Source organism: Carassius carassius, chromosome 47 (assembly GCF_963082965.1).
Source record: "Carassius carassius chromosome 47, fCarCar2.1, whole genome shotgun sequence".
Lineage (NCBI taxonomy): Eukaryota > Metazoa > Chordata > Actinopteri > Cypriniformes > Cyprinidae > Carassius > Carassius carassius.
Window position 1 is genome coordinate 5108947 of NC_081801.1, and position 12917 is coordinate 5121863.

General features: G+C 34.7%; 1 protein-coding gene across 2 annotated transcripts in view; it reads left to right on the forward strand.

Moving 5' to 3' along the window:
- The window catches only part of LOC132130047 (collagen and calcium-binding EGF domain-containing protein 1-like), a 54969-nt gene extending 42654 nt beyond the window's left edge, over positions 1-12315 (forward strand). For both annotated transcript variants that reach the window (XM_059541664.1, XM_059541663.1), the window contains 5 exons: positions 1595-1703; positions 1793-1932; positions 8632-8667; positions 10588-10623; positions 11891-12315. In XM_059541664.1, the coding sequence (XP_059397647.1) occupies positions 1595-1703; positions 1793-1932; positions 8632-8667; positions 10588-10623; positions 11891-12148 (579 nt within the window). In that variant the 3' untranslated portion in view covers positions 12149-12315. The remainder of the gene's footprint in view (positions 1-1594; positions 1704-1792; positions 1933-8631; positions 8668-10587; positions 10624-11890) is intronic.
- Positions 12316-12917: the final 602 nt, after the last annotated feature.

The following is a 12917-nucleotide window of genomic DNA, read 5'->3' on the forward strand; positions in this document are numbered from 1 at the left end:
ATTGCTTTGTTAGGAAAAAGTTATATTGGCTTGCTCGTTTTATTTATTATTAATGTATTTTTAGATTTATTCATGGATTTTTTTTTTCCTTTTCAGTTTAAAAAATATATGATATGATAAATTAACTGTGAAATTATTTTAGCCTTTTAAGATGCCTTTTTGGAGAATGCAGTTCAGAATGCAATGTTACAAGTTCAGTTAAAATTATCCCTTGATGAGAAAACATTATTATATCAAAATTAATAAAATATAAAAATGTAAGTAAAATTCATTGTGAACCATTTTAGTGTAAAAACTATTGCGTTGGTACTAAATCGGTCATTTTTGGGGTTTAATAACTGTTAGGATTGTGCTTTAGAAGGTAGCTTACTATGTAGGCATTTGACTGCAATGTTTACTAGGTTTTGGAACAGAACTATAGTGTTTTAGTTCAACTGCAGATCTTTTATTCAAAATGGACTGCTGTTCACAGCACATAATTCTGCTAATCTCTCGCAGCATCATAAGTGGTTGACATTGGCACTGGGTGCAACATAGGAATCGAAATATGAGCAGTCCGACACAAATCGAAACCAGAAACCATGACAAATGAGATTTAAATTGACTGCAAAGGGCTGGACACAGACACTTACACAGATTTATGCACTAGGCCTAGGGCTGTATCTACTGTGTGTGTGTGTGTACTGATCTCCAGAGCTCATAGGTTAGAAGGTAATGGATACTTCCAATGAGTCCTTTGAAGTGAAATACTCTCCGAAGAACGCTTGTAAAAGACAGGCACTGATCTCAGTTCAGAGATTTCCTGTTTTTGCGAACAGCATGTACACAGATGTTACAGTTTATCGATCATATTACATGCTCACGTTACTTTGGTTTAAATTATAATTCTCTTATTTACCTTGTAATATTATATATTTTAGCCATTCCCTCCTGTCAGATTAGTTGCTATTACAGTAATGTGACAGTAATGTCCTTATACCTTTTCTCAAAGGAATAATTTAGCCAAATTTAATCACTGTTATGTCTCTAAATATTTAAGGGTTAATTGCTTAAAATTCGCCACTGTTATGATGGTGTCTTAAGAACTAGTTAGACCAACTAGCAGTTAGCGAAGGGGTAAAAGTCAGATCAACGGATTCGAGTTGGACCAAGCTATGATATAATGCAAGCGTTTCTAAAAAGTTATGAGCTTGTGCTCTTTATTCCCAAGCCATTTATTTATTCTTTTTTTTATTATTATTATTCTTTTTTATAAAAATTATTTCTTATATTATCTTTTATTTATTTTATTTTTATTTTTATTTTTTTAGAGCAGCATGAAGATTCTTTCTTGAAGATTCTTACCACAGAAAATAAATAACAGCACACTGGGGTTGGATCAGCATAAGAGGGAGCAAATAATGACATTTATATTCATCTATGGATTACTATTCTTGTAAAACTGACTGTTAATCTTGCGTTTTTGGTTATATAAAGCTTCCGAACCAAAAAAACAGTTTGTCATGTTTCTGTTCAGTCTTTTCCAGTCCTGAAGTGCAAGAAACAGTGAGACTCTGGATGATCTGTGGGTTTTGTGTAACTCTCCTTTCCTCAGATTGCCGTATTGCCAAGCAACACAGAGGTCAATAAACAGATGACCAATGAAAAGATGATGATGACACATCCATTTTTACCTGGACCTACAGGGCCACCTGGGCCTGCAGGTGAGCTTTGTTAATATGCTGTTTATTTTTGCCATTCTTTTCCTGATACCATTCTTCTGTAAACCTGTCACTTTTTATGTCTCTCTCAGGGAGCCCAGGGCCCAAAGGCTCCCCTGGTCCTCCAGGACAAATGGGGCCACCAGGCATGCCTGGTCCCAGAGGCGACATGGGGCCCATGGGACCCTCACCGGACCTGTCGCATATCAAACAGGGACGCCGTGGCCCAGTGGTACATATCAGTCTTTACAAGTAACCTATAAGCTCCATGTATTATCAACTGTAATCTAATGTGCTCTAGTTAATTCTCCTGCATCTGTAATAATTAAAATATTTAGTCTAACATTAGCACATAATCTAATTGCACTTCTCCATTAATTCTTGATGTTTCGCTTGGGACACACTGCATTGGTGTTGTTTTCCAGTGCCCTTTGATTCTGCTGCACCATTAAGCTCTATGACGATAACTCACTTTGGCTCAGCATCTATTGTGTATTGTGTATCTGAGTCTTGATTGGTGACCATATTTATTATGACTCACTAAAGAATGTGCTAAAGCAGGTTCAAGGATGTAATGCAGGGGTAGCTTAATTCTACACCTGGAAATCTGCCTTTACTGCTAAGGTTTAGTACTAGTCCTCCTAAAACACACAGACCTGTTACTGTCAAATGGCCCTTCAAACCTTAAATAAAGACCTGTTCAAACCTGAAGGAGCTAAATGACATGAAAGTAAACAATGTTTGCAAAATAGAATTGTTTTCTTGTAACAGTCGCCTCACTGGGGGAACTAAGACAATGTTTTAGCTGCTTTCGAACCGATTGGATGGGGGGTGGGTTGGGAGCATGTAAGTTAAAATAGTTAAAAAAATTAATAATAATAATTCATAATATAATAATTCATAATTTTTGGGCAATTTTAGAAGAATGTTATATAAAACTAATATAATCAGTGTTCTTTTATTATGAATTAGTATTATATTATATATATATATATCAGCTTTATTTCAAATCTTTAAAATATTTTAATAGCACTAATTATGTTTGGATAACAAAATGAATGGTTCAACCTTCAAAAAATTATTAAAATAGACTAAGCCTTTGGCTAAAAATGGCAGATTATCATAGTACAATATTTCAGAAGTGGATCAAATAGTTAATATAGAAGTATTGTTGTGTTTGAAAACTTGAAAACGCATGTTCTTAGTATTGTAAATCTAGACTTGCTGGGATCAGGCATTTAGACATAACCTCTGCTGGAAGTCAGGCCTCCAGGAGTAGCATTGAGCACCCCTGCTGTAAAAGATTATAAACATCACATTATACTTACATTCTTAAGATGTTGAGTAACTTCCTAATTGTTAGTTGCACTTGATCTTCATTGTTGCACAGCACCTTCGTTCTTTACTTTAAGCATTTGCAGATTTATTGAGCCAAGCTTCATTTTAGACACAGCATGAAGGTTTTATAGCTCGCTGACCTTTGGTTGCTTTCGACAGTGACATGCTTTACACTTCCTGTTACGGACTGTTAACCCTCATTACTCTTCACACATTCTTCCCCACACTAACAGACATAATGAATAATCATCTCACACACACTTTTTCGCACTCAAATCACAAGTGCTGTGAACCAATGTCTGACAGTAAGTTCACGGCCGTGGATATTTGTAGATATACTGAGCAAATTGTTATGTTGTTGATGGTGGATATGTCACTGAATGTTTTCTTTTAAACACTTCAGATACATTTGTACTTGAAATATTTCTACTCTAAGGTCATGAATGGTGAGTAAGTCTGTAATGTCTGGTCTCATTTGGGACATAGTCAGTTTTGAGCTCTCATAGCCATGGAATTCTTTGTTTTTGGATGCAGTTCCACTTCATGTTTGCTTTTACGGGCTCTTAATAGTTTCAGCAGACTTGTAATACTGAAACTGGATCAGAAGGTACAGGATCAGTTTCATTTGTACTCAAATCATTTGAAGAGTCTTCGCACTTCCAGCATATGTGGTTGTTGGCTTTTGGACCAAGAGATTGCAACAAAATATCCTGCCTCTCACGATTGTGTCTGTAGATTTATGTAAAGAGATTGTGTCAATTTATCACACAGTTACACTGCAAGGCTTAATGGACTGATCCAATATTTTGACACATGTTTTTATGTCTTGATCATTTACATTCACTTAAGACATCACCGACTGGGTTTACTTTTTTATAAACACACACTAAGCCAGTGATTTATTTATTTATTTTTTTTGGACATGAAGTACCATTAAAATGATTTTGTTAATCCTTGTGCCATATCAAACTGACAAAACCAATTAAATTCTTTATTATACGTGTAGTCCCAATTTCAAAATATTGCTCACATAATATCCCATCATCCATGCAAAGTGTATTGTTAGAGTACAAATCAATGCCATTGTATGTTCTTAAAGAAATGTCAGTGGTGATTGATTTAGCCTACAGTTGCACCATGATGCCGTGGTGTGGAGGAGTGGTTGCCAGGGCATTGCTATGCAGATTCTGTGTTGTTATGATTGGTTGTGATGGGCCAATCAGAACATCTGATGTTTCATTTAGGACCACACCCGCAAGTTGGCCAAATTTAAAATGATAAAAAAATTCAGTGCAACACATTTGTTTGTTTCTTTTCACACATATACAGCAATGTTTGTGACTGATATAAAAAAATACAACAACAACACTACTGAATTGATTGTAAATATACTCTCAAATTATACATTTATTATTATTAATTGTAATATTTCATAGAAATTTGACTACTAAATATTTATTTTATTTACATTTTTACTTTAAATCATGGATTATAATGTAATATAATGTAATACATTAATATTGTTCAATTATTTTGATATTATTTTAATATATTTTAATATTAACATTATTAATTTATATAATATGCATTTACATTTACATTTAATCATTTAGCAGACGCTTTTATCCAAAGCGACTTACAAATGAGAACAATAGAAGCAGTCAGGTCAACAAGAGAACAACAACAGTATACAAGTGCCATGACAAGTCTCAGTTAGTCTAGTATAGAACGCATAGGCAGGTTTTTTTTTTTTTTTCTATATAAAATGAAAAGACAAGTAAAGGAAAAGTTAGTTGGTTAAGTGCAGGCGTAAAAGATGAGTCTTTAGATGTTTCTTGAAAATGAGTAAAGACTCAGCTGTACGAATTGAGATTGGGAGGTCATTCCACCAGCTAGGCACAGTCCAGACAAAGGTCAGTGAGAGTGATTTTGAACTTCTTTGGGATGGCACCACAAGGCGTCGTTCACTTGCAGAATGCAAACTTCTGGAGGGCACATAAGATTTAACCAATGAGTTTAGGTAAGTTGGTGCCGTGGCAGTGGTCGTCTTGTAGGCTAGCATCAGTACCTTGAATTTGATGCGAGCAGCTACTGGTAGCCAGTGTAACCTGATGAGGAGAGGAGTAACGTGAGCTTTTTTTGGCTCATTGAAGACAACCCTCGCTGCTGCATTCTGGATCAATTGCAGAGGCTTGACAGTACATGCAGGAAGGCCCGCCAGGAGAGCATTACAATAGTCCAGTCTGGAGAGAACAAGAGCGTGGACAAGAAGTTGGGTTGCTTGCTCTGACAGGAAGGATCTAATCTTCCTAATGTTGTACAAGGCAAACCTGCAGGACCGGGTAGTTGTAGCAATGTGGTCTGTGAAGCTTAACTGATGATCCATCACAACTCCTAGGTTTCTAGCTGTCCTCGAAGGAGTAATGGTTGATGAGCCCAGCTGTATAGAGAAGTTGTGATGAAGCAATGGGTTAGCTGGAATCACCAGGAGTTCTGTCTTCATAAGGTTAAGCTGAAGGTGATGGTCATTCATCCAGCTAGAGATGTCACTCAGACAGGCTGAAATGCAAGCAGCTACCGTCGGGTCATCTGGTTGGAATGAGATGTAGAGTTGGGTGTCATCAGCGTAGCAGTGATAAGAAAAGCCATGCTTCTGAATGACAGATCCTAATGATGTCATGTAGATGGAGAAGAGAAGTGGTCCAAGTACTGAGCCTTGAGGAACCCCAGTAGCAAGGTGGTGTGACTTCGAAACATCACCCCTCCAAGACACACTGAAGGATCTGTCAGAGAGGTAGGACTTAACCCACAGGAGTGCTGTTCCAGAGATGCCCATCTTTCTGAGGGTGGACAGGAGAATCTGGTGATTAACAGTGTCAAAAGCAGCAGAAAGGTCCAGTAAGATGAGTACCGAGGATTTAGAAGCTGCTCTTGCTAGTCGCAGGGCTTCAGTAACCGAGAGCAGAGCAGTCTCAGTTGAGTGGCCACTTTTGAAGCCAGATTGGTTGCTGTCCAGGAGGTTGTTCTGTACAAGGAACATAGAAAACTGGTTGAACACAGCTTGCTCAAGTGTCTTTGCAATGAATGGAAGAAGGGATACCGGTCTGAAGTTTTCAAGAAGTGCTGGATTTAGAGATGGTTTCTTGAGCAGTGGGCTTACCCGAGCCTGCTTGAATGCTGAGGGAAATGTTCCAGAGTGAAGAGAGGAGTTGATAACGTGAGTAAGCGAAGGTATGACTGAAGAAGAGATCGCTTGAAGGAGGTGAGTGGGGATCGGATCAAGTGGACAAGTAGTAGGATGATTGGACAGGAGAAGTTTGGAGACATCCATCTCTGAGAGTGGGGAGAAGGAGGAGAAGGAGTGTGCGTCGGTCATTGTGAAGTTGTCCTCAGTCTGTGGTGTGGAGAATTGGTCACTGATGGATCTTGTCTTATTTGTGAAGAAAACTGCAAAGTCGTCCGCTGTAAGAGTCGATGGACGAGGTGGATTAAGAAGAGAAGAGAAAGTCTTGAAGAGTGTCCGAGCGTCACAACAGCTGTTAATTTTGTTGTGGTAGTAGGATGTTTTAGCCGTGAAGACATTTGCAGAGAAGGAAGCGAGGAGAGACTGATACACACTGAGTTTCTTGATTTCTGCCATTTCCTCTCTGCAGCCCATTTGCATTTTTTTTTTATTCAAATAAATTAGGGATGTTGTTTTAAGTTGCAAAATGTCACTTTAACATCCAGACATTTTTCATAATCTAAACTAACATTATTTTTAAATTTAAAAATGTAAATAAAAATTAAATATTAATATTTAATTTGTAACATTAATATTAAAATGTATTAAAATAAAATGTTTTATTTACTATTGTTATATTTTATTAAATAGTTTTGATATTTTAATTAACACATTTTACCAATAACATTATAAATGATTAAATGTTATTTTTTTATTTTATTTAAGTAGAAATGTGAATTCCATTTGTCAAAGTGTTTAGCTGCAGTAAAGCAGCAGATATTCAGCTCTCCAGATTTTCAGATCATTCTATCAGCTCAAGCCTAGCTGGGTCACCGTCTGGGCCAGCGTTTTAACACGTGTCCCCTAAACCCCCTGACCTTCAGCTGGATGACCTCTGACTCTCTGAAGGGGGGCGTCTTTGCAGGTGGAGTCCTTTTTCTTTTTTTTCTTACAAGAGCTGTCCTCCTTTATCACGTTTGATCCCCCTGTTCTTTTTGATTGTTGCTTGATATATTTCCTACCAGAAAGCTGGTTGTGAGCCAAGCCTTTTTTTATAGTTTGCGTATAGAAACAATACATTTTTCAAGATTCCGAAGCACAACATTCATCCTACCTCTGGATGTTGACAAATGATAATGGCAGTAACAGGGAAAAGGCTGACTGCGTTACTTCACATGGTTTGCTTTCTTTGGCCAGTGTGCGTCTCGAGGCCGACTGTTAACCCTTTCTGATAATCAACCTTTTTAATGCACTGGACCTAATCACTGAAGCAAGAGTCGTCGGTGAAGAAATATACTTCTGAAATATTGTAATAATTTATGAATCCTATATGTAGAAACATGAGCCTTTCAATGCTCTGGAGTCGTAGCTCATAACATGAATTTAGTTCTAGAGTGCTCACAGTTTCAGTCTGTTAGAAGAAGTTATGCAGTTTGGAACAGTGTTCTTGGAAAACACGGTCTAAGGTGCTGCCTCCAGTTGCGTCTGTGAGGTGTGTTTTGTATGCGCATAAATACAAGTCCAAAACCTGAACATGTGTACTCATGGGCCTCCCCTGTCTGTCACAACCGCTCCATCCATGAACACATTCACTCTGTGTCTTTACTCAAGAACTGCCAGCTCTCTCTAATCGCCCACATAAAAACCCAGAGTTCAATGAAGTATTTTTAGATCGATGAATCATGTTTTCCATTCTGGTACAAATATGGCTCAGATCTGCCCTAGAGATCTTGACAGGCATGATTTGATGTGTGAAAATATTTAAGAGTTGAATTAATAGGACCATCAAATATTTAATTCAATGAATATAAATATGCCAAGGGTCCTTTGTTTGGCCTTTTGCGGTCAAATGGTTTTGGTCAGATAAAATCTATTTTATGAAGCCTTCTCAGAGATGAACTTTTAAACATAGATGTTTTTATTTATTTATTCAATCATTCTTTTAAAAATATTTACAATCAATGCATTTACAATCAATATTTTTACAGTATGATTGACTTTTTTTTTTTTTTTTAGCAGTTAACATTTCTAAACTGAACTTTTAAACATGAACAATTGTATATTTTAGTTATGCTTTTAATTTATAAATATTTATTTATAGAGCACAGTTCTAAAGTTGCAAGTTTCGTTTATAAAAAATGTTACTGCATGAAGACTTTTAACAGTAAAAAAAAATTATAAACCGCATTTTCAATAAATTTTTTATTTTTAATTTTTTTAATTTTTAATAAAGCATTTTTAATAAAGTAATAAACCATTCCCTTGTGCAGTCATACAAAATTAAACCTATATATTTGTGCCGTGGGTGTTTTTAGTAGATATGTATGGTTGTGTGTTTAATTAGGATGTTTCTGTGTTTTGTGTTCATAGGGTCCACCCGGGGCTCCAGGGAGAGATGGCATGAAGGTATGTTTTCTATCTATCTTTATCTCCGTCCACTACTTTTCAATGCTGTGGCCATGGTCTGGTTTTCATGTCTGGAGTCCAAAGATTTGGAAAAAAGAGGATAAAGAAATTTAAGGTCAATGGTGACCGATCACTAACGTAATAATCTCTTGGATGGCGTTGGGTCGATGGCCAAAGAGCAAAATATTCAAATATGACATCATAGATGGCAGGACGAATTGCACATATTTCAGAATGTCAAAACACCATTATTAAGTTTTTGAAATGAATTATGATTAGTCCAGATATTGAGTAAAAATACACGGAGGGATTTCACATGCACCGTAGATAACGGTTACAAGTGATCTGCTTGCTCATGGTCTAAAAACAAATGTAAAACAATACTAAAAATTATTATTATTTTTTTTAATATTATATCAAAATTTGTTCAAGAATTGAGGCAGGTATTTTAAAGTCAACAAGACTATTCTCAAAAAGAAACCAGAAACATTCTGTTCACAATTACACAAATGTCTTTGCAAATGTTCAAGATATTGCAAGAGCACTTAATGTTGTAGAAATATAATGTGAATTTTTGCATTACTGTGGTATTAAAAAGCTGCCTTTAAATGTCTATATATAGCATAGCGACAATACGTATTGTGTTCACTCAAAATGAAATTTTAGATGGATTTAAATCAACATAAAATAACGTAAACTCAGCTGATCACACATTTGGGCTTTCGTGTTTATTAATTATTAGTAGTAAATTAAGGTTACACTTTTTTTTTAAGGTGTCCCTATTACATGTACTTACTATAGGGTTAGGATTAAGGATTGGTTTAGGGTTAGTTGCATGTAATTATCCATCATTTATAGTTTTTACTGTAGTAACTACATGTAACAAGGACACTGTAAAACAAAGTGTTATCTAAATTATAAAAACAAAATTTAATAAAACACGATCTTTGACACATGTAGTCCATTCCTGATGTAAATTTAGCATTTTAATGAACAGTACTTTTTCTAACTGTTTATCTAAGTCTTAGAAGTAATTATATATTGTTTAAAACCATTTCAGCTTATTGTGAGATCAGTATTGTGTATTGAACTGAATCGTGACATGAGTGTATTGTCACCCCTAGTCAGTGCAATAAACTAGATGTTATTATTCAGGTAGCAAGCAATAAATAAGACAACAGTTTAACTAACTTTAACCAGATTGATTGTCCCTTGATTATAATTGAAACTGGCTGTAAAAGTAAACTCTTCACACTAATGTACCGTGTCGCTTCATGAATTTCCCTTTTAGACATTTCAGAACACAACTAAACCTAGCAAGCTTAGCCTTAAGCATTCACCTTCACATATTTAGGCCTAAGCATGCTTTTCCAATGTTTTGTTTGTTTTCTGACATGCGTGTGCATGCAGAGGTTCAAGGTTGATCCATGTATAGTGTGTAGACTTCTGTTACATGTTTGTATAGGTTTTTTTGGCTTTATATTCACAAATCAAAAACATCTGGGCCACTTACTACCTCTCCGTGAACCCTGACCCTACATAATCCCCACAGAGGGGTTGATATCTCACAACGTCTTTCTGTGTGGTACCTACTGCCATACCTCAGCCCAAATGAACTAGAGACCAGCTCTAAATGGTGCGCAGAAACACTGCTAAGATAACATTTATATATACACTCAGATGCTGAATAAACTTGTTTCTGTCTTTTGGTTTTACATGCAAGCTAAATTGCATTGTGCAGTGATTCATTTGCTGAATGACGGGAGAAGAGATGTCTGATTGTGATGTGGCCAGTGATGGCTTGTTTTCTCATGTGTGATCATGCTACTGAGAGATAGCAGGCAATAACTGTCCCATTGGACTTCTCATGGCTTCTTTACTGTAATCCTGCTAACCCAAATATTTGTTTGGTTTCTCCAGGGAGAGAGAGGGGTCCCCGGCCCTTCCGGACCGCCTGTAAGAACATCATGGCACTCTCTCTCATGGTTCTTATGTCTGAAATATATTTGTCTGTGTTCGTCTCTCTCGCTCTTATCCTTGATCACACTTCATCTGTCTTTCTGTCTGTCTCTCTTTCAAAGTACAAAAGCAGATATCCTATTGTGATCATTCACAAAATCAAGTTTAAAATATTTATTTTTCTTGAAAACAGACCCAAAAACTCTTCTACCACCTTGTGAAATTTGCTTTGCCTTTTTATACTTTACTGGAAAAGTATATATTTATTTTACAAATACATTATATCTCAATTTAAATTCAAATAATAAAAAAAATTGGGGGAAAATGGGTAATTGAGCTATATTGTAATTTTTATATTTATGGATGTGTACCTTTTATATATATATATATATATATATATATATATATATATATATATATATATATATATATATATATATATATATATATATATATATATATATATATATATATATATATATATATATATATATATATAATAAAATTAATAATAAAAACAATATCTATTAATAGTACAAGTAAAAAGTATAATTTATTAACACGTACGTGATTTCAGTATTATGAATTATTTTTTTTATTTTAATAAAAAAAAACATGTTCATATGTCTTTGCAGTTGTTATATTTGAAATGAATTATGAAAATATTTTGCTGTTCTAAAAGAATACATGCAGAATCATGTACCATTTAAATTATTATAAATTCTATTTAATTTTAAATAAATTCTAAATTAAAAAAAACTGGAAATAGGAAGCAAACAACAAAATGTAAAATAATGGGTAAATATTTTCATTTTTCTATTTTTAGTGTTTTTGTATGCATTATTTTATCAAAATCTGTAGAATGCTCAAAATAAAAAATAAATTAATAAAAATTAAAAATTAATATTAATTAAAATGGTATGACTTGTTAAAAAAAGGTTCTGCAAAATCATAATGGGTGAATATTTTTAAGTCTCACCATTTAAATAGCTATAAATTCTATGTTATGTTTTATTTATTTTGCCTAATTAAGCCTATTTGATGGCAGTGTAGACAACTGCAAGCTGTTATGGTGCAACATCAGAGTATATATATATATATATATAAAACCTTTATTTAAACAGGAAAAGTCCCATAGTTCAATCATAAGTTGCAAGACAATAAATCACAATATAAAATACAAAGCAGATTTACACAAAATGTACAGAATATTTGCATGTGAAAATGGAATTTAATGTGATGATTAGTGTGCTTATGTTTTCAGGGCCCACCAGGATCCTTTGACTTCCTGTTACTCATGATGGCTGACATTCGTAACGACATCGCAGAGTTGCAGAACAAAGTGTTCAGCAGACCGTTGCACTCTGTAGAGGATTTCCCATCTGCCCCGGACAATTGGAGGGACACCCAGGAAAGCCTGGACTTTGGCTCTGGTGAAGACTTCAAACCCAAGATCCCGCCTAAGAGCAACAGGAAGAGGAAATTGCCCCGAACCTTGAATAATCCAGATTGGCCAATTTAAAGATTGCCCTCAAAGAGTGGCAGAACTGAAAGAAATAACTGATTGTAGAGAGAATGAGGAGTGTAAATATCACAGAACGACTATTTAACTGTATGCTGAAAAAAGGCTGAATGTATTTCATTGTATGAAATTTCTATTTTTATAATATAAAGGATGTGCATTTTGTATTTTGGGCATTTTGAATGTGTCATTTGTCTACAAAATAACTAACAGGTTACATATACCAAGGTTCTCTTGTTAGGGCCAGATTCACGGAACATTAAGAATCAAATTCCTCTTAACCGCTGATTTCTTATTTTCTAGCTTAAGAAATAGTTGCGTATATTTTGTAGTTCCAAAAATATTTCTAAAAATATTTGTAAGGTTTCTTAAGATGACACTTAATAAGAAATAAAATCCTTTAAAACTATTTTATTCAAATTATTTATATATATATATATAATATAGAATGTGCAACATGCTACCGTTCAAAATTTTGGGGTCAGTCATATTTTATTATTGTTATTATTTGAAATATTATTATATTAATATTAAATATTTTAATTCAGCAAGTGTGCATTAAATTGATCAGATAAAAAAAAATCTGATTTAAATAAATACTGTTCTTCTCTATTCATTAAAGAATCCTGAAAACAATGTATAAAACAGGCACTATACAATATTACACTGAGTTTAAACCCAAGGTTTAGCAATAATAGAGGACCATGAGTGTGAGTTTTCAACAGCTCTGTTGTCCTCACCTATTAAACACCTTGCCCTCTCTCTCAAC